This window comes from Podarcis filfolensis, assembly GCF_964270895.1.
Source record: "Podarcis filfolensis genome assembly, chromosome: 4".
Lineage (NCBI taxonomy): Eukaryota > Metazoa > Chordata > Lepidosauria > Squamata > Lacertidae > Podarcis > Podarcis filfolensis.
Genome location: NC_139607.1, coordinates 22882512 through 22897618, shown reverse-complemented (window position 1 = coordinate 22897618; position 15107 = coordinate 22882512). Strand labels below are relative to the sequence as shown.

At 39.8% G+C, this 15107-nt stretch overlaps 1 protein-coding gene across 4 annotated transcripts in view; it reads left to right on the top strand.

The window, feature by feature from the left end:
- The window catches only part of FGF14 (fibroblast growth factor 14), a 293565-nt gene that overhangs the window by 208574 nt on the left and 69884 nt on the right, over positions 1–15107 (top strand). For all 4 annotated transcript variants that reach the window (XM_083611070.1, XM_083611072.1, XM_083611071.1 and 1 more), the window contains one exon: positions 12714–12824. In XM_083611070.1, coding sequence (XP_083467196.1) covers positions 12714–12824 — 111 coding nt within the window. The remainder of the gene's footprint in view (positions 1–12713; positions 12825–15107) is intronic.

The window sequence follows — 15107 nt, the reverse complement described above, 5'->3', positions numbered from 1 at the left end:
GAAGGCAGCCCTGTTTAGGGAAGTTTTTAATATTTAATGCTGTATTGTTTTTAACACTCGATTGGGAGCCGGCCAGAGTGGCTGGGGAAACTCAGCCAGATGGGCGGGGTATAAATAATAAATTATTATTATTATTATTATTATTATTATTATTATTATTATTATTAACCAAGGAATGCCATTTCCAATGGTAGCCTCATGTCTGGCATATCACATTTCTGCCCCAGGTCAATGTACTCTAAGAAAGCAGTGGAGAGTAGAAAGGGGTCCCAATGGAAGATATATTTTCTAAGGCAAGGCTGACAATTAGTGCATTCTTCCCCAAATAATTGATGCTTGTGGGGAGCAATGCAGGGGAAGCTGAGTTTACAATTTAATGCATTTTTTTAACAGTTTGAAACTGCAGCCACAAAGTGAATGACTAATGATTTAATACAACCATTTTTATTTTTACCCATATTTTATTTTAATGTGTAATTTTCTCCTGTGGGTAGTCGTCATTCCTATCCACCTTTTTCTTAGCAAGGGCGTTTTCTCATCACAGTGTAGGAAATGCTGTATTTTATTGTCAGACTCTCAGCTCCTTTAAGGATGTGTTGAAATAGAGTAAATTCATGACTCTTGCAAGAAAAGGGCTACAGTTTTTTATTATAATTATAATTTGGTTCTTTCATTTATTTTTTATTTTTTTAAGACTATACAATCACTTGTCCTGGCACAACAACCCCTAAAATCACTTCAGCCTTTGATTGCTTATTATTCAAGGGGACTGAAAGAGAGTCAACAGCCTTGACAAAATCATTCATAAACTGTTAGCATCTGTCTCTTTCGTCATTATTTGTATTGTATTCCTGCAACACCATGGAGCTTCACAGGATACTATAAGTAAAAAGATGATTTTGTTTAAGAAAAAGCTCTGGCTTCTAGGAGCTTACAATCTAACATTTAATGACTGGGAGAGAGAATGGAAGAATGTGAAGAAATGCAATGCATACTTTTTTTGGGGGGGTGACAGGGGTGTTAAACAAAGGCTGCCTCTGTAAGGTGGGGCTTTAGGCAAGGTTTGAAGAAAAAGCATAGAATCATATAATTATAAAGTTGGAAGGGATTATAGAGATGTTCTCTGAGAGAGTTCAAGCATGGGAGAATGTGGTTTATGGCTCACATAAACAGTAGCAAAATTGTCTCTAATGGGTGGAGTTTACAGTTCCATTGAGATTGTAATTTGTGAATAGTGACGGGTGAATCTGTCAATTTCAGTTTCTCAGTTTCTCACTTTTGCAATCTAAAATTCAGTTCTCCACATTTCTGTATCAGTTTGCTATTTTTTTAAAGTCCTCATGAATATTCATCAGCATTTTAGTGCAAATTTCTTCTAATATGCACATGTCCATCTGGATTCTTGTCTAATATACACATTTCTGCAAAGCATTTTTTGCCTAAAATAATGCATTTTTGCATGTTATTTTCACTAATATGCATTCATATCCACCGTTTTCGCCACCTATGTGGCATTACTTGGCTGCAGAACATCACTGCAAAATTCAGTTTTTGAAAGGAGTCTGTACTGCATTTTTCAGATTATTTTGGAAAGTATGCATTAGGTAAATTTGCCTTTAAATGTAAACTGATTTGAAATTATTCTCAGTCGCTATCAGTGAGTGTCCCAAGATAGGCAATAAGATGCTTTGATTGAGACATCTTAGAATTCTCTATGGACTAGGCGAGCAGTTCTGAGGAATAGCAACCAAACTGTGATTGCTGTTGCCTTATGTGTCTGTCAACAGCTGGTTAGCGTAACATTCTGTTGCACAGATTTCTGTCCCTGTTTTTTATCACCAATCTCTTATTTCCTTCTGTATTTTAGGATGTCTAAGATATCCTGGGAGATAAAAGGAACTCCCTTAGTGTGTTACTTCTTTAATTAGGATCTCTTTCGAAACACACCAAACACAGGCATCCAAGTTTTAGAAAGAATCAGACCAAAAACCCTTAGCTCTGTCTATAAAATTATAAAGTAGAGGAGGTTGAAATTTGGCGTTGATTGATCCTTCTGTCTAGTCCAGTGTTTCCAAACTTAGGTCTTCAGCTGTTTTTCAACTGCAACTCCCATTATCCCTAGCTAGCAAGACTGGGATAATGGGATGATGGGAATTGTACTCCAAAAGGAACTGGAGACCCAAATTTGGGAAACACTGGTCTAGTTGGTGCTTTCTGCACAAGATAGAGTTACTGGTTTGTCTAAAATTAAAATTCTGTACCAGAAACATGGTGATACCCTAGTGTGCCATGGTATACTTATGAATTCCCATATAATTGGGTGTTTTGTCTCTGTTTGGAGTGCAACACACAGGACTGATGTAATATTCTCTGCATTCTAGCCTCTTTCTTCTCACATTCCACAGCAAGAGAACCCCTTAAAGATCAAGTCAGTAGAGTTACTCATGATAAGTTTTTTAAAAAATCATTTACATACAGTGATACAGTTTGGCACCTTTGAACTCTTGCCTTACAGCACAACCCTGTGCATGTCTACTCAGACTATAGACCCATTGTGTTCACTCCCAGGTAAGTGTGTACCTAGAATTATCATTGCATAACGCCCACCATAGGCTGAAGATGCACTTCCTTATCTCTTTGACACCTGGGAGAGAGGTATTTTAGGGGCTACCCTATTCTTTAGATTATAGATTGTTTTAAATGGTTTAGTGTTGTATTTTTATATTGTTTTAACCCACCCTGAGTCCCATGGTGAACGGCAGGTAAGACATTCTAATAATAATAATAATAATAATAATAATAATAATAATAATACAGAATATTATAAAAACTGCAGTCCCAATGGTCTTACCAGAATGGGTGGTCATCTTTAGATGGTCATGTATATTACTCCATGTACTTCAAAATGTGGCAAACAGCCCTGTAGCATTTAGGGGTTATCTTCCTCATTCTGCTGAGTCCTGACATGACAACACCACAGCTTCTGCTGCTCCATTTGTATAAGTATATACCAATGTAGATGAATGCCATCTATAGTAGCAGAAACACTTTAGAACACTGTCATTTTTGCTCATTGTCCTGCCTGGCTAGTCTTTGAAGTTTATACCGCTATTTCAAATATATCTCTACATCAATATTGGCTCTGAATCTACCTGATAGGGTATGCTAATTTATTGAATTGTTGAAGCGCACTGAAGATGAATGCTGAAAGGGATCCAGACTTCTGTTGTCATCTATTAGTGATCTAATTACATATTGCTTCCTCTCATGGGACACCAGTACAGGCTTGATTAAAGTATAATATAGATAGTTCCCTAGAGAGTGTTAGGCTCTTTAGCTGACGCCATGAATTCAGAAGTCCTATTTTTCTTTCCCCTCTTGCTTATTGTATGAGCATGACAGCGCCAACATTATCACTTACTCCAGCGGTTGCCAACATTTTTTGGGCCTGTGGCCACATTTACAAACATTGTGGACACACACGCTCACACACATGGTAACCACAACCCATTCCACTGGCTACAATATATATATATATATATATATATATATATATATATATATATATATATAGCCTTTTTACAAGCATAATTTCAGTGGGGGCAGAGGTGAGGGAACACTGTGGGCACATACATGCCCTCAGGCACTGCCTTGATAACCCTTAAATTATTCTTTTTGAACTTCCCTAGCATCATCAACCACAAAAATGCTTTGGGGGCTGATGAGGTTTGAAATTAGTAGTCAGAATGGGTTTCATTTTTAAACACTACAAAATTGTAGATTAACCAACTACACCAGCTGTAGGGAACCTTTGACCTCCAACTACAACTCCCATCAGCCCCAGTGATGCCAGCAATGGGCAGGGATGATGGGAGATGTAGTCCAGCAACATCTGGAGGGCCCCTGGCCTATGGATTGTTCCCCCCCCCAGAGGCACCAGCTTCTCCAGACGATTGAGGGCCCCCAATGTCATGTACCAATGTCACACACACAGGCCTCTGAACATTGAGGGGGGCTAGCCCCCTCAAAAAACATTGGGGGGTGTCAAAGCGCCTTAGCCCCCAGGAGCCATCATCTGTTTCCCCCTAGTATGCATTTTTAGATTAACTTTGGAAATGTTCATCTGATGCACTAAGAAAACCACACCTTACAATCCTATGATTAAATGAAATGGATTTCAATCTTTCCCCTTCTTTTCAACCTTCAGGGGTATGTAACTTTTCTAATGAAGGAAACTTTTGCATTATTAAAAGTTTCTCACTACTGAGATTTCTGTCAGTGAATAAAATGTGACTTTCAGCACTTGTCATGTGGTCCATGGAGGGGAGAAATGTTTGGGAACCACTGAACTAGAATGTCCATGATATATATAGATTAAATTCTGCACAGTTAATGTGGACTTGTGTGGAAAGCATTGAAAGGAAGGACAATTTGAATGCTGGAAAGTGAAATCAAGGACAGGCAGTGATTTTTTACCTATGTGTAGTCAGCATTGTGCTTCCAAGTACATGTGTCAATGTGTTATTGTATCAGTGGAACAGATTGCAGCCGAGTATCTTCCATTTTGGGTTCAGTTGCACTCTGAATTCCCAACTACAAATCTAGCACTCAGCTCAACATTTATTTTTCCTCATAGTTCCACACATATGAGTTAAGGGAAAGTGTGAGATGCTGAAAAAAACAATTTGGAAAATTCAGATATTGTTAAATCAGCAAATTTCCTTGGAAGTTAGAACTACCTGGTTTCAAACTCCTGGGCTGCATTGCTGTGTTAGGTCTCTGCGTGAAATAAATTGCTAATAATTAACACAGGAGCAGGGGGATAATCACTGCGATGGGGATCATTGGATTGGTTTGTGCAAGATGCTATTCCTGAGCCCTAATTACTCATATTACCCTAATTGCCATATAAAGGGCATACTAGGGTTGGCCCTCTCAATAGGCTGAATGAGGTGGTAGCATTAAGCAGTGGAGTGAAAATATTTGGGTGAGAATTTAAATCAACTTTTCAAAAATCAATTATGATAGTGTCTAGGACACTAGATAGAGAATAGAACAATCAACCCACCCACTCCTTAAGCCAGCCTGTGGTGGGTTTGGATTGAGTAGAGGCACTGGCTGAGTTGGCCTCCCATAGGCCGACACCAACATCTCCCTTCTCCCTCCCAGACATCTGGATCCTGAGCTGGTCTCACACTTGTCAGGTGATGGTATTGGTCCCAACCCAGACCTGATAGCTCTTCCATCTCAGAGGGGTAGGTTTCTGTGCTCATGGTTTGACCTGAATGTCCATTGTAACAGCCAGCTGACTGCTTTGCAATGCATTAAGATCCTGCCCAGCCTCATGCCCACACAGCCCAGTTTCATAAGTTTTGCAAGTGGTTTGTTGAGCAGCAATCAACTGGCTGTTTGCCAAAATGTAAGAATCTTCCATGAGCCCACTGAGCCACTCTGTGCCAAAGGGTCATATGAATCAGTTGTTAGGTAAGCGTCACTCAATAAAAACACTCAATAAATATGTGTTAAGCCTTTATGTGAAAGATCATCACTACTCTTTATTCATCACTGACCCCTACTACTTTGACTGCATTCTTGAGGATAGCCAGGCTATTTAAATCCCACTGGCTTTCCCTGTATTGCCCCTTTATTGGTGTCTTCATGAGCACTGAACAGGAGAGGAAAATCTTGTGGTCCTTGTATTTAAGCTGAAGCGGGTTGCATGTAACTTGAGCACTCAAAGTGTTCAAGTTTACAAAATGCTAGCTGATCTTTAACACAGACTGAAACGAAGAATCCTGTGTGTTTGGCAGATAGACTGAAAACCAGGTTTGATGCAGAAGTAATATAATAATGATCCACTGTGGCAGAAGGGAGTATCAGGAGCAGTAATTAACCCAGCTTTATTAGAGTGGAACTGGTTATTTCCACATAAATAAACCCATTGGCCCTTTGAGCTGTGACATGTTTCGTCTAAAAGCATTTCATCCTCCACTTACTTGTGAAGTCTTTATTTGTGAAGTCTCATGCCCAACCTAGTTGTGGTTCAGTGACAACTACAAATACCTATTATCATGCAATAGTAAGTTTAGGCTACTGAGGCAAATGTATCCGTCTTTCTCTGCCAACACTGTGTTTCAGGTAGGAGCCATGATTCTCTCCTGCAAGGCCTTTCTAGCTAGAAATTCAGAGCTGTCTCTCACTCTGTGTCCTAGTATATAATAGAGGTAGTAATAACAGAGCCACAGGAACTGTTTGTAAAGTATGTCAAGCTTTGAAAACAATTTTAATTCTTTCCCCTTTTCCACAATTCATCATTTCCATACAGATTAAATTGTATGTCATGCCTCTCACGGCACACAAGTATTTTTAATGGTAATGGTTGCTTTCAGTGTAAGGGATGCTTCTTTTTTATTGATCGGCATCAAAGGTTCACTGGAAATGAGTAGCCACAGAAGTCAAATGGGAAGCCCGAGAAGCGCTCAAGGAAAAGCAAAAGATCTGTAGCTGTCTGCACTGTTACATTGTATTGACAGATAGTGCTGGAGAAGCAGGAAAACACCAGAACATGACCTGGCACTTTATTTAGTAAAATATAATTTCCTAAATCGCTATAAAACAGGCACAAATAACTTTTTGACCTTCCATGAAACGTGACATACTTAATGAGAGATCCCACTGAAGTACTATTTGATGGTGATTCTCTTGGAATGCTCTTACTAAATATCATAATCTGGGCCTGGTGCATAGCTTGCTGCCTGCAGATAAAATTGTGCCATGATAAAGGGAAGTTTTGGAAGGGATTTTGACTAGAGGTGAGGGATCCTGCAGGATTGTTTATTGCTTTCCTTCTGTAGATTTTGAAGAATGCAGCTGGGACATGGGGCAGGAGGGGGTCCCTCTACTGCCCCAGCTCTTCTGTTGAAGTGGATTTCGTAGGGTCCTTTGAGAGCTATGGAGTTTTGCCCCCTTCCTATTTTGAGCTGCAGAATTCCTCAACTATTTCTCTCCCTCTCTTAGCTACACATTTGCCTTCCTTTCTTCCACCATCCCTCTCGGTTCTGCAGTGTTGAGGCACACAGGAATATTATTGAAATGTCTCTGTTTATAATAAATTTAGTCGGTGCAGATCCGATACTCTCTTTATGTTCAGCCTCTTTTCTTTTGAAAGGGGCAATCTATTCTTGCTTTATTGTGCCTATTTCTTTTTAAAAGACACAAACAGTGAAGGGTGTATTACTGGCAGATATTTATAAAATCATAGAACTGTAGGATTTGTAAAGAGTTGGCAGCTATCTAATTCAGCTCTTTACTCTAAAGCAGGATCTTCTACACTGCATCTCCAAATCCCTAAAGGATTAGCCTATATATTACTGCCGTTAAAAGCAACTTTTTCAATCCACAATTGACTGGCTTCCAGAAAAGGGAGAATCCCCTTTCAGTGGCTAATTTTAGAACATTCCCTAACTGTTTCTGAAATCATTTCATTTTTCAGTAATAATTTGTACACTTTGTCCTACGCAACATTCTCATTGCTTTAACTTTTCTGGCAATCATCCTAAATTAAATCTTAGATATTCAATAATCTACATTTCACTATGCCTTTGGAAATATCCTAAAAGGAGGAGGTGATATTTTGGTAGAAAGATGCAAGGGTCCTAATGTTCCAACAATAGCTTTAAATACGTTGGAAAGAGATACACTATGAAAGATTGATTCCTCAGCCATTAATTTGTAACAGAGCAGTGCAATAAATCTTAGTTTCTCTTCAATATCTTTCTGCAATTGTGAATTCCACTTGATTCACCTCTCTCACTCACCTCAACAAAATCAGTATTTGCCCTAGTTAGTTCGGATAGGAATCCAATTATGCGGGGAGCCAAAAAGCTAACCACCAATGTGCCCAGGAGATCGAAAAAAAGGCCATTTAGTTTAATACAGTTTGGTGAAGTGAAGATAAAATAATGATGCTTGAATCTATAAAAATGAAGTCCAGAACTCATTGAGAGTAATTGAATCAATTTCCCAGACATCTTTTGGAGATCTAGATTGAGGCCTTATGACAGGAGTGTGCAAATACCACCTCCTCCTCCTCCTCCTTTTGAGATACACATACCCTTAGGTGGATCTTTCAATGAATGAATGCTAGTGGAGGGCATGGCCCAAGCCAGTGGTAGCTGGAGCCAGATGGACAGTGGTCAGGGCCCCCTTTCTGCCTCCCCTGCCACTTCTTTCTCTCACTACACCAGTGTGGTGTAGTGGTTAAGAGCAGTAGACTCGTAATCTGGTGAACCGGGTTCGCGTCCCCACTCCTCCACATGCAGCTGCTGGTGACCTTGGGCTAGTCACACTTCTTTGAAGTCTCTCAGCCCCACTCACCTCACAGAGTGTCATGGGGGAGGAAGGGAAAGGAGAATGTTAGCTCCTTTGAGACTCCTTCGGGTAGTGATAAAGCAGGATATCAAATCCAAACTCCTCTTCTCTTCTTCTCTCCCTCTCTTTCTCATCTTACCCAGTCAACTATCAGAGGACAGACAGATCACTCTTTCCAGAGGTCTGATCGCTTGCCAGAGGGTTTCCACTACTTCCTCTTACATTGCCCCATCCATGTTGGATTTTCTCCATAGTGTTTCCTTCCTCCAGCCCTTCTTCTTTTCCACTGGGCTACCCACACACATCAAATTAGGCTCAGGGCTGCATGCAGCTCTGCCTAAGCCCTGCCGTATGGTGTACACATCACCATGTCCCCTGAGATGGCAACATCTGCCATTCTCTCCAGTACAGGAATGGGGCCCTCTTCCTTTTCACCCTTCGTGGAGGGAAGGGAAATGGCAGGCAGAGCTCAGTTTCCCCCCACTGGGGCCTGAAGTCTTGTGTCTTGTATTATCCTATGTTCCACATGCAGGGAATAGCCGCGAGAACAGTGAATCTTGCTTGAGGTGGTGGTTGGCCATAGCATCAGTTTAGCAAAACCAAATCTAGCATCTAACAGTTGTTTTTATAGAAATGAACCAACTGGGATGGGGAGCTGTTATTTAAGTGAAATCCCTTCCTATTGGCAATACAGTGGTCATGGTGAGAGGGATTTTGCATGGGTTCAATTCAATTTTGCATGGGCAAAAATGCTTCCTGATGAGCTCAGACCACTCATTCCTCTTTCTGTATATGCGAAAACATAGAACAATACTTTTGCCTGCTTTTGGCAAGGCTTGTATAACGTAGTTTTAATTGATTGCTTTATGCCTAGTGCTAGCAGCAGGAGATGGAGAAAGGTAGGTGTTCATTGCCAAAATACTCTGTAAGACAGACTGGGAAAGCCTTGCATCTTGGCACAATCCTCAAATTAAAAACAAGCGTTGACCCTGGTTGCCCTACATTTACTGTGTGTGACATATATAATATTGAAAATTTCAGTTTAATCGGTTTGGAGGCAAGTAGAATTTCTTTCTCTTTTCTTTTGTTTGCCAGATTGTTGACCATGCAGTTTTTTCTCTCCTCCTGTTCTGTATGCAGGCTCAGCTCTTGCCTCTCAATACAAGCAAATGTGAAATTCTATACAAGTAATACGAGTGGTTTCTTTCCATATTTTGTGCAATTGGCATATTAACAAGAAATAGGACCACATACAGTGTGCCGTACGACATTCCGTGAATATGCCAGCAGCATTTTGGAGTGATGCTTTTGCGTATCTAACCAGAAAGAATATACCACTTCATTTCATGTGCTTTTATGCATTCTGGCAAGGAGTAAATGAAGTTAATCACAAGTTAAGGAACCCTGCCACTCTGTATTATAGAAGAAGCTTCCTGTACATAACAATATAAAATTGGCTGTGGTTCAGAATTTTCGTACTTAGCATTGCAAATTAGGCTCCTGTCCTTTCCCTACTGAGCTGCTCACTGATGATCTGGAATACCTTATTTTCTATGGAATTTTCCCAGGTGCTTGAGAAATTAAAATTCTAGAGGGAGTTCTGAAAGGGCTGTAGCCAAATGAATTACATTAGTCCTTGATATAGGTAGAATTGCCAGGTGCAAAACTGTGCCAGGGTTCTCTAGCCTGCAGATTTTTGTTGTCACTTCAGCCCTCAGCTGAAGCTTTGGGATAAAACCTTGATTTATGGGAAGCTTATATGAAACTGGCACACAGATGAATGACATACACAAAAATGATGGCAATCCCTGTCTTGTATAAAAAAACCGAACCATCTGAATTTCTTTTTCTTAGCCAGGTATTAGTGCTCCTATATATGGAAATCTTGCATTATTATCCCACTGCCCTTCTATTTTCTATTCCTATAGAAATGCAACCTACTGATTTATCGATGCTTCTGACTTGGTAGTCATACTAATGTGGACTGGCTAGTTTCTGTACAAATTAGAAGCAAAGTGACAAATGGCTCTGTCATTCTGCTATGTCTCTGTACTTTCCGGATGTGACTAAATTAAAATGGATTACATGATTTGATTTTCATGGAGGGTTTGCTCATGCATGACAGTTTTGGAATCACAGACTTCCATGACGGATGGAGGGCTTTAGCTACTTGTTGATTATGCCCTTGGCAGAAAACTGCAGAATATTCTATTCTCCAATGAGCAGGAAAGAGGGATGGGAATTACCCATACAGTTCCTTTGAGGTTGGTAACATAAAGTTTTTACACACATAGATAAGTTTTAACAAGAAAAAAAAGGGGTGACAGTTGCCCTTCAATTCTGAACACATAGCTTGAGAACATGCAACTTACCATATAGAATATATTTTCATTTTTAAACTAGGCACAATGTCTGTTGTGTAGTCATGCCTGTTATGTAGTTTTACTTAGGTTCAACTCTGAAAACGGCATAACTTTTCAAGGGTCTTATTGACTTTGCATTCTTAAAGGCAATCCACATTATTAGATTTTTTCCATGCACACAATAATATGACATTTGAAAAAGACAAAAAGGATTAAATCTGCCAATACGTAAAAATTATAACCTTCCATATCACTCTACCAATGTAAGACATTTTCATACCTGATGTGATCTGCCAGCATTACCTGAGGAGTACATGTCAACATGATGCCCCACTTTTATCAGAAATGACACACAATTTACGTCTGAAATAGGACAGGAGCTTCCAGTTGCCTGGAGAAAGCTCTCTTTTATCAGTCATTACCGTACTTGGAATCCTTTTGCTGAAAGACATGCATCTTGCTGTTCTCTCTGTGTTATAAACCCTCTTGTTCCTGTATGCATGTGACATTGTTCATTATTAACAACCGTGCTTAGCAAACATGATTTTTAGTTACGAATAATGTGAACTTGAAAGGTACAATTTTTCATTTCCTGAGTGATTGGTTGGCCTGGACCTCCCAGGTTATGTTAATTATTATGGTACACTACGTTTATCTCTGCTAAGTTTAGAAATTTTTGAAAGTACTGAAAGTATGTTCCTATGAAAGTGTACCAGCCGGATTACACTCCTGTGTGCGTTTCAAAAGAATTAAGCTTGTGAAGAGAACTTTAAAAAGTAGAACTTGGAGCCTGTACAGATTTCCTGTGCAAATAGGAACAGGATTAGAAGAAAGGTGGGCTGCTGCAGCTCTTGTTGGAAGAAAGAGAAAGAAAGAGTATGGATAGACTTTGTATTGAGCAATTTAGATGACTAATTATACTGGAGCTATATTGTACACATTTTAAGAGTAAGAGGCTTATTTTTTTTATGAAGAAATAACAATTCTATTTTGGTGCTGCTGGGAATTTTCCAAGTTATTTCAGCACTTCTGTTTCTTAAGAGTCCCATTTTTATTTATTGCCAAGTGGTTGTTCACAGCCAGTGTGTTCCCTGGTGTTAGTCATCATAATGTCTAATAGGCCCGAATTTCAACCAATTAACTATGTGAGCTTCCGTAGTCTAATCAGTAAGCATATGTCCAATAAAATGTAGCTCACCTATCCTTGTTTTATGTGGGCAACATGGACCATATCTTAAATTACTGATGTTTCTCAATATGGGAATGAACAACACGAACAATCATTTTGAGCTGTAACTAAGAGGAAAAAATGCATAATGTGATAAACATATTATCAACTGATCTTTTCAATTAACTTATCTGTTCTTATGAATTACCAACTTGCTGGGATGTTGGTTTCAGCTGATAGAAAAAGAAGCTATCAAAGACACTTTTCAGGGATAAAATGGGGCTCATCCATTTGTAGTGGGAAACAAAAGGTGGGCCATCAGTTACTCTGTTGATAAAAGCTTTGTCCTTTTTGGCTTCTCCTTATTTTTCAGGAACCGAATGACTGCTAAAATTCTGATAACCTGTTAGGAATTTGTTTACTTCCTGTTAGGGACGAAGTAGAAATTCAATTCAGTTTGCATTTAAAGGCAAATCTATCAAATTCACACATTCCGAAACAATACTAGAACTGAAACACATGTGTATCCAGGTCAAATCTGCAGACAAAAATGTGTTTATTAGCATTAATTCGCACTAAAATGCTGAATAATTTTTATGGGATTTTTAAAATAAATAAATCACAAATTTCTGCAGAAGTGTAGAAAACAGAATTGAAAAATGAGGAAATGGGTGAATCAAAATTCACCAATCCTTACATCCCCACTCCTTGAAGGCAGCCATTATGGGGAGCTGTGCAGTTCTCAAATAGAGACATTAGGATATCTATTTACATGACTTGGAGGCTAGTGACGAAATATGTTTGTCTTTCAGATCCCCAGCTCAAGGGTATAGTGACCAGGTTATATTGCAGGCAAGGCTACTACTTGCAAATGCACCCTGATGGAAGTCTCGATGGAACCAAGGATGACAGCAGTAATTCTAGTAAGTGATTGTTCTAGGAAACTATTCATCTCTTCCTCACATATTGTAAAGTTAACCATTTCAAGATTTACATGCAAACATCACTGAGTGTTGTTTTTTTATGCCTCTTGTTTTCTGATTTTGCTTTTGGTAAACGTTGTTTTTGCTTTTTTGATATTTACAAATTGAAATACAAAATACATATTTTTTAAAAACCCCAGTGCCTTCATATATGTGAATGAGACGAAGCATGTGATTTCAGGAAAGTGCTGAAGCTGCTCACTGCAGGATGATAGCCCGGCTTCCTTTTCAACAAAAATAGTTTTCAAAAATGTCTAAAATTATGTGCTAGTTTGAGAAGAATCTCCATACCTGCTTTCTAGTTTCAGCTTAAGTGTGCAGGTCTCCTGAAGTATTGCTAGGCATAATAGTCTCTTAAGGTGTGTTATAGTAACACTAAATAACTCTAAATTACACAGATAGCATGGCTATAAGTAGGGTTGCCATGTGCCCTCTTTTTCAGAGCTAAAATTTGGGACAAATTGCATTTATTTGCTTTGGCTCTTCAAAATATGGCAACCCTACTAAGCAAAGGACTACTTTAATATTTCATGATCATTATGGTGGCAGCTGAATTCAGCAGCAGCCAGAATGCAACAATGAATTGTGATGGCATTCCACAATTTCCCATTGTTCATTAGAAATGCCACTTACTGTGTCTCCAGCTCAGTGAAAGTTAAGCCAATTTTAAAATCTTGAGGTTGGTCAGAGTACCCTAGGATGGGTGGCGGTCCCACTCGCTCTTCCGTGTTCCATTAAAAACCCTCTTTTCTGTGTTAATCCTCTGGAGGGAGCCCAATGTTGTAAATACTGTGAGTAACACTTCCCCTTTGTTCTGTTGGTTTGAGTTCCTCCACATATCTTCATGGGCTGCTCAAGAGCTTGAAATATGAATCCACATGAAGAAGGGTGACATTACCAGCAGAGCAATCGGATAGGATGCACACAGGGCAGGACTTTCTAGGATTATGTGTTTCTTCTTCTCTGCTGCCTCAGCAAAGTATCCAACATGGCTGCATTGCCTGGAAATCTGAATGGAGGAAAGGAGGGAAAGACAGGCTAGTAGTTGGATGTCCTCTCACCACATCATTGTTCTGCTGTGCATACACAGATGATTCACTAACGGTTCCTGAACAAGCTATTTTGGAAAGTATTAGAGACCAGGGCCACTGCTGGAGGTCATCCTACCAAAAACATTCCACTTTCTCCTAACCCCTCACTTTCCATTTTTCTAACTTTTCTTGAAAACCACTTATAGAGAGTTTCGGTGTGCTACATCCAGCACACCTGAAAACTCCATTAAAAAGTTATGGTTTGGAGGGAGCTGTTGCTTTAGTTAAATGTTTGAAGTGGTCAAGGAGTGTGGTAAGAACTAGAGTGGCTCCAGAATGGCAGGAAATTGTTTTGCCTCACTCTGAAGTATAGGAGGAGGGAGAAAACGTAAGAGTGGCTCATGGTGCTGTGTGCAACATGAGCACCTTCCTCTAAAGGTTTTTAAATAAGCAAAACAATGCACAGCCGTCTTGTACAATTAAGGCAGGCAGTAGCCCACAGTCGCTCATGCCCCTTCCCCGGGCTGTGTGGGGCCACCTTGGTGGTGTGGGGCCCTATGCAAGATGAATGCTGTTTACTTGCAGAGACTCAAGCATCTGCTTCATTTTACAGCAGCTTCAAAAGTCCAATTCTTATGGTGCTCACAATCTTCTAATATGACAAGGAATTAATAATAGAGCCTAATTTTCTTGATGTATTTCCTGTGAGCGGTCTGTTATTTTTCTCCCTCCTGGGCATATTGCTTGAGTCATGTCCCTCTCCTGTGATGAGCAATAATGAGCAAGTTGTTCTTTTTCATACATTTTCACTTTGGTCAAAACATTTGTACCTGTTGTTGTCATGATTTCAAGGTCTCACTTTCTGTGGATGCTTTCCCTCCCAGCTTAAATCAATAAGCAACCCTTTGAAAAACTGTTGCATGATTGCTTGATCCTTTGCAAGTGCTGAGCCAGAAAATATGCCCAAGATGGATTTTGACTCCACTGTATGGAGGATGCTTCAATTGCCGTCTATTGTTGTTGCTTCCATTCAGCCAGCTGTTTGTGTGCAATGGTTTGCCAGGCAGATCAGGAGATTTCCCACACATCAACACAGACCTGGGGGGGGGGGGAAGAGTGAGAGGCTGAAGTTGCATGAAGAAACCCATCTGTGTGGTGAGCCGCTACAACACACAAATGGCTTACCACATGG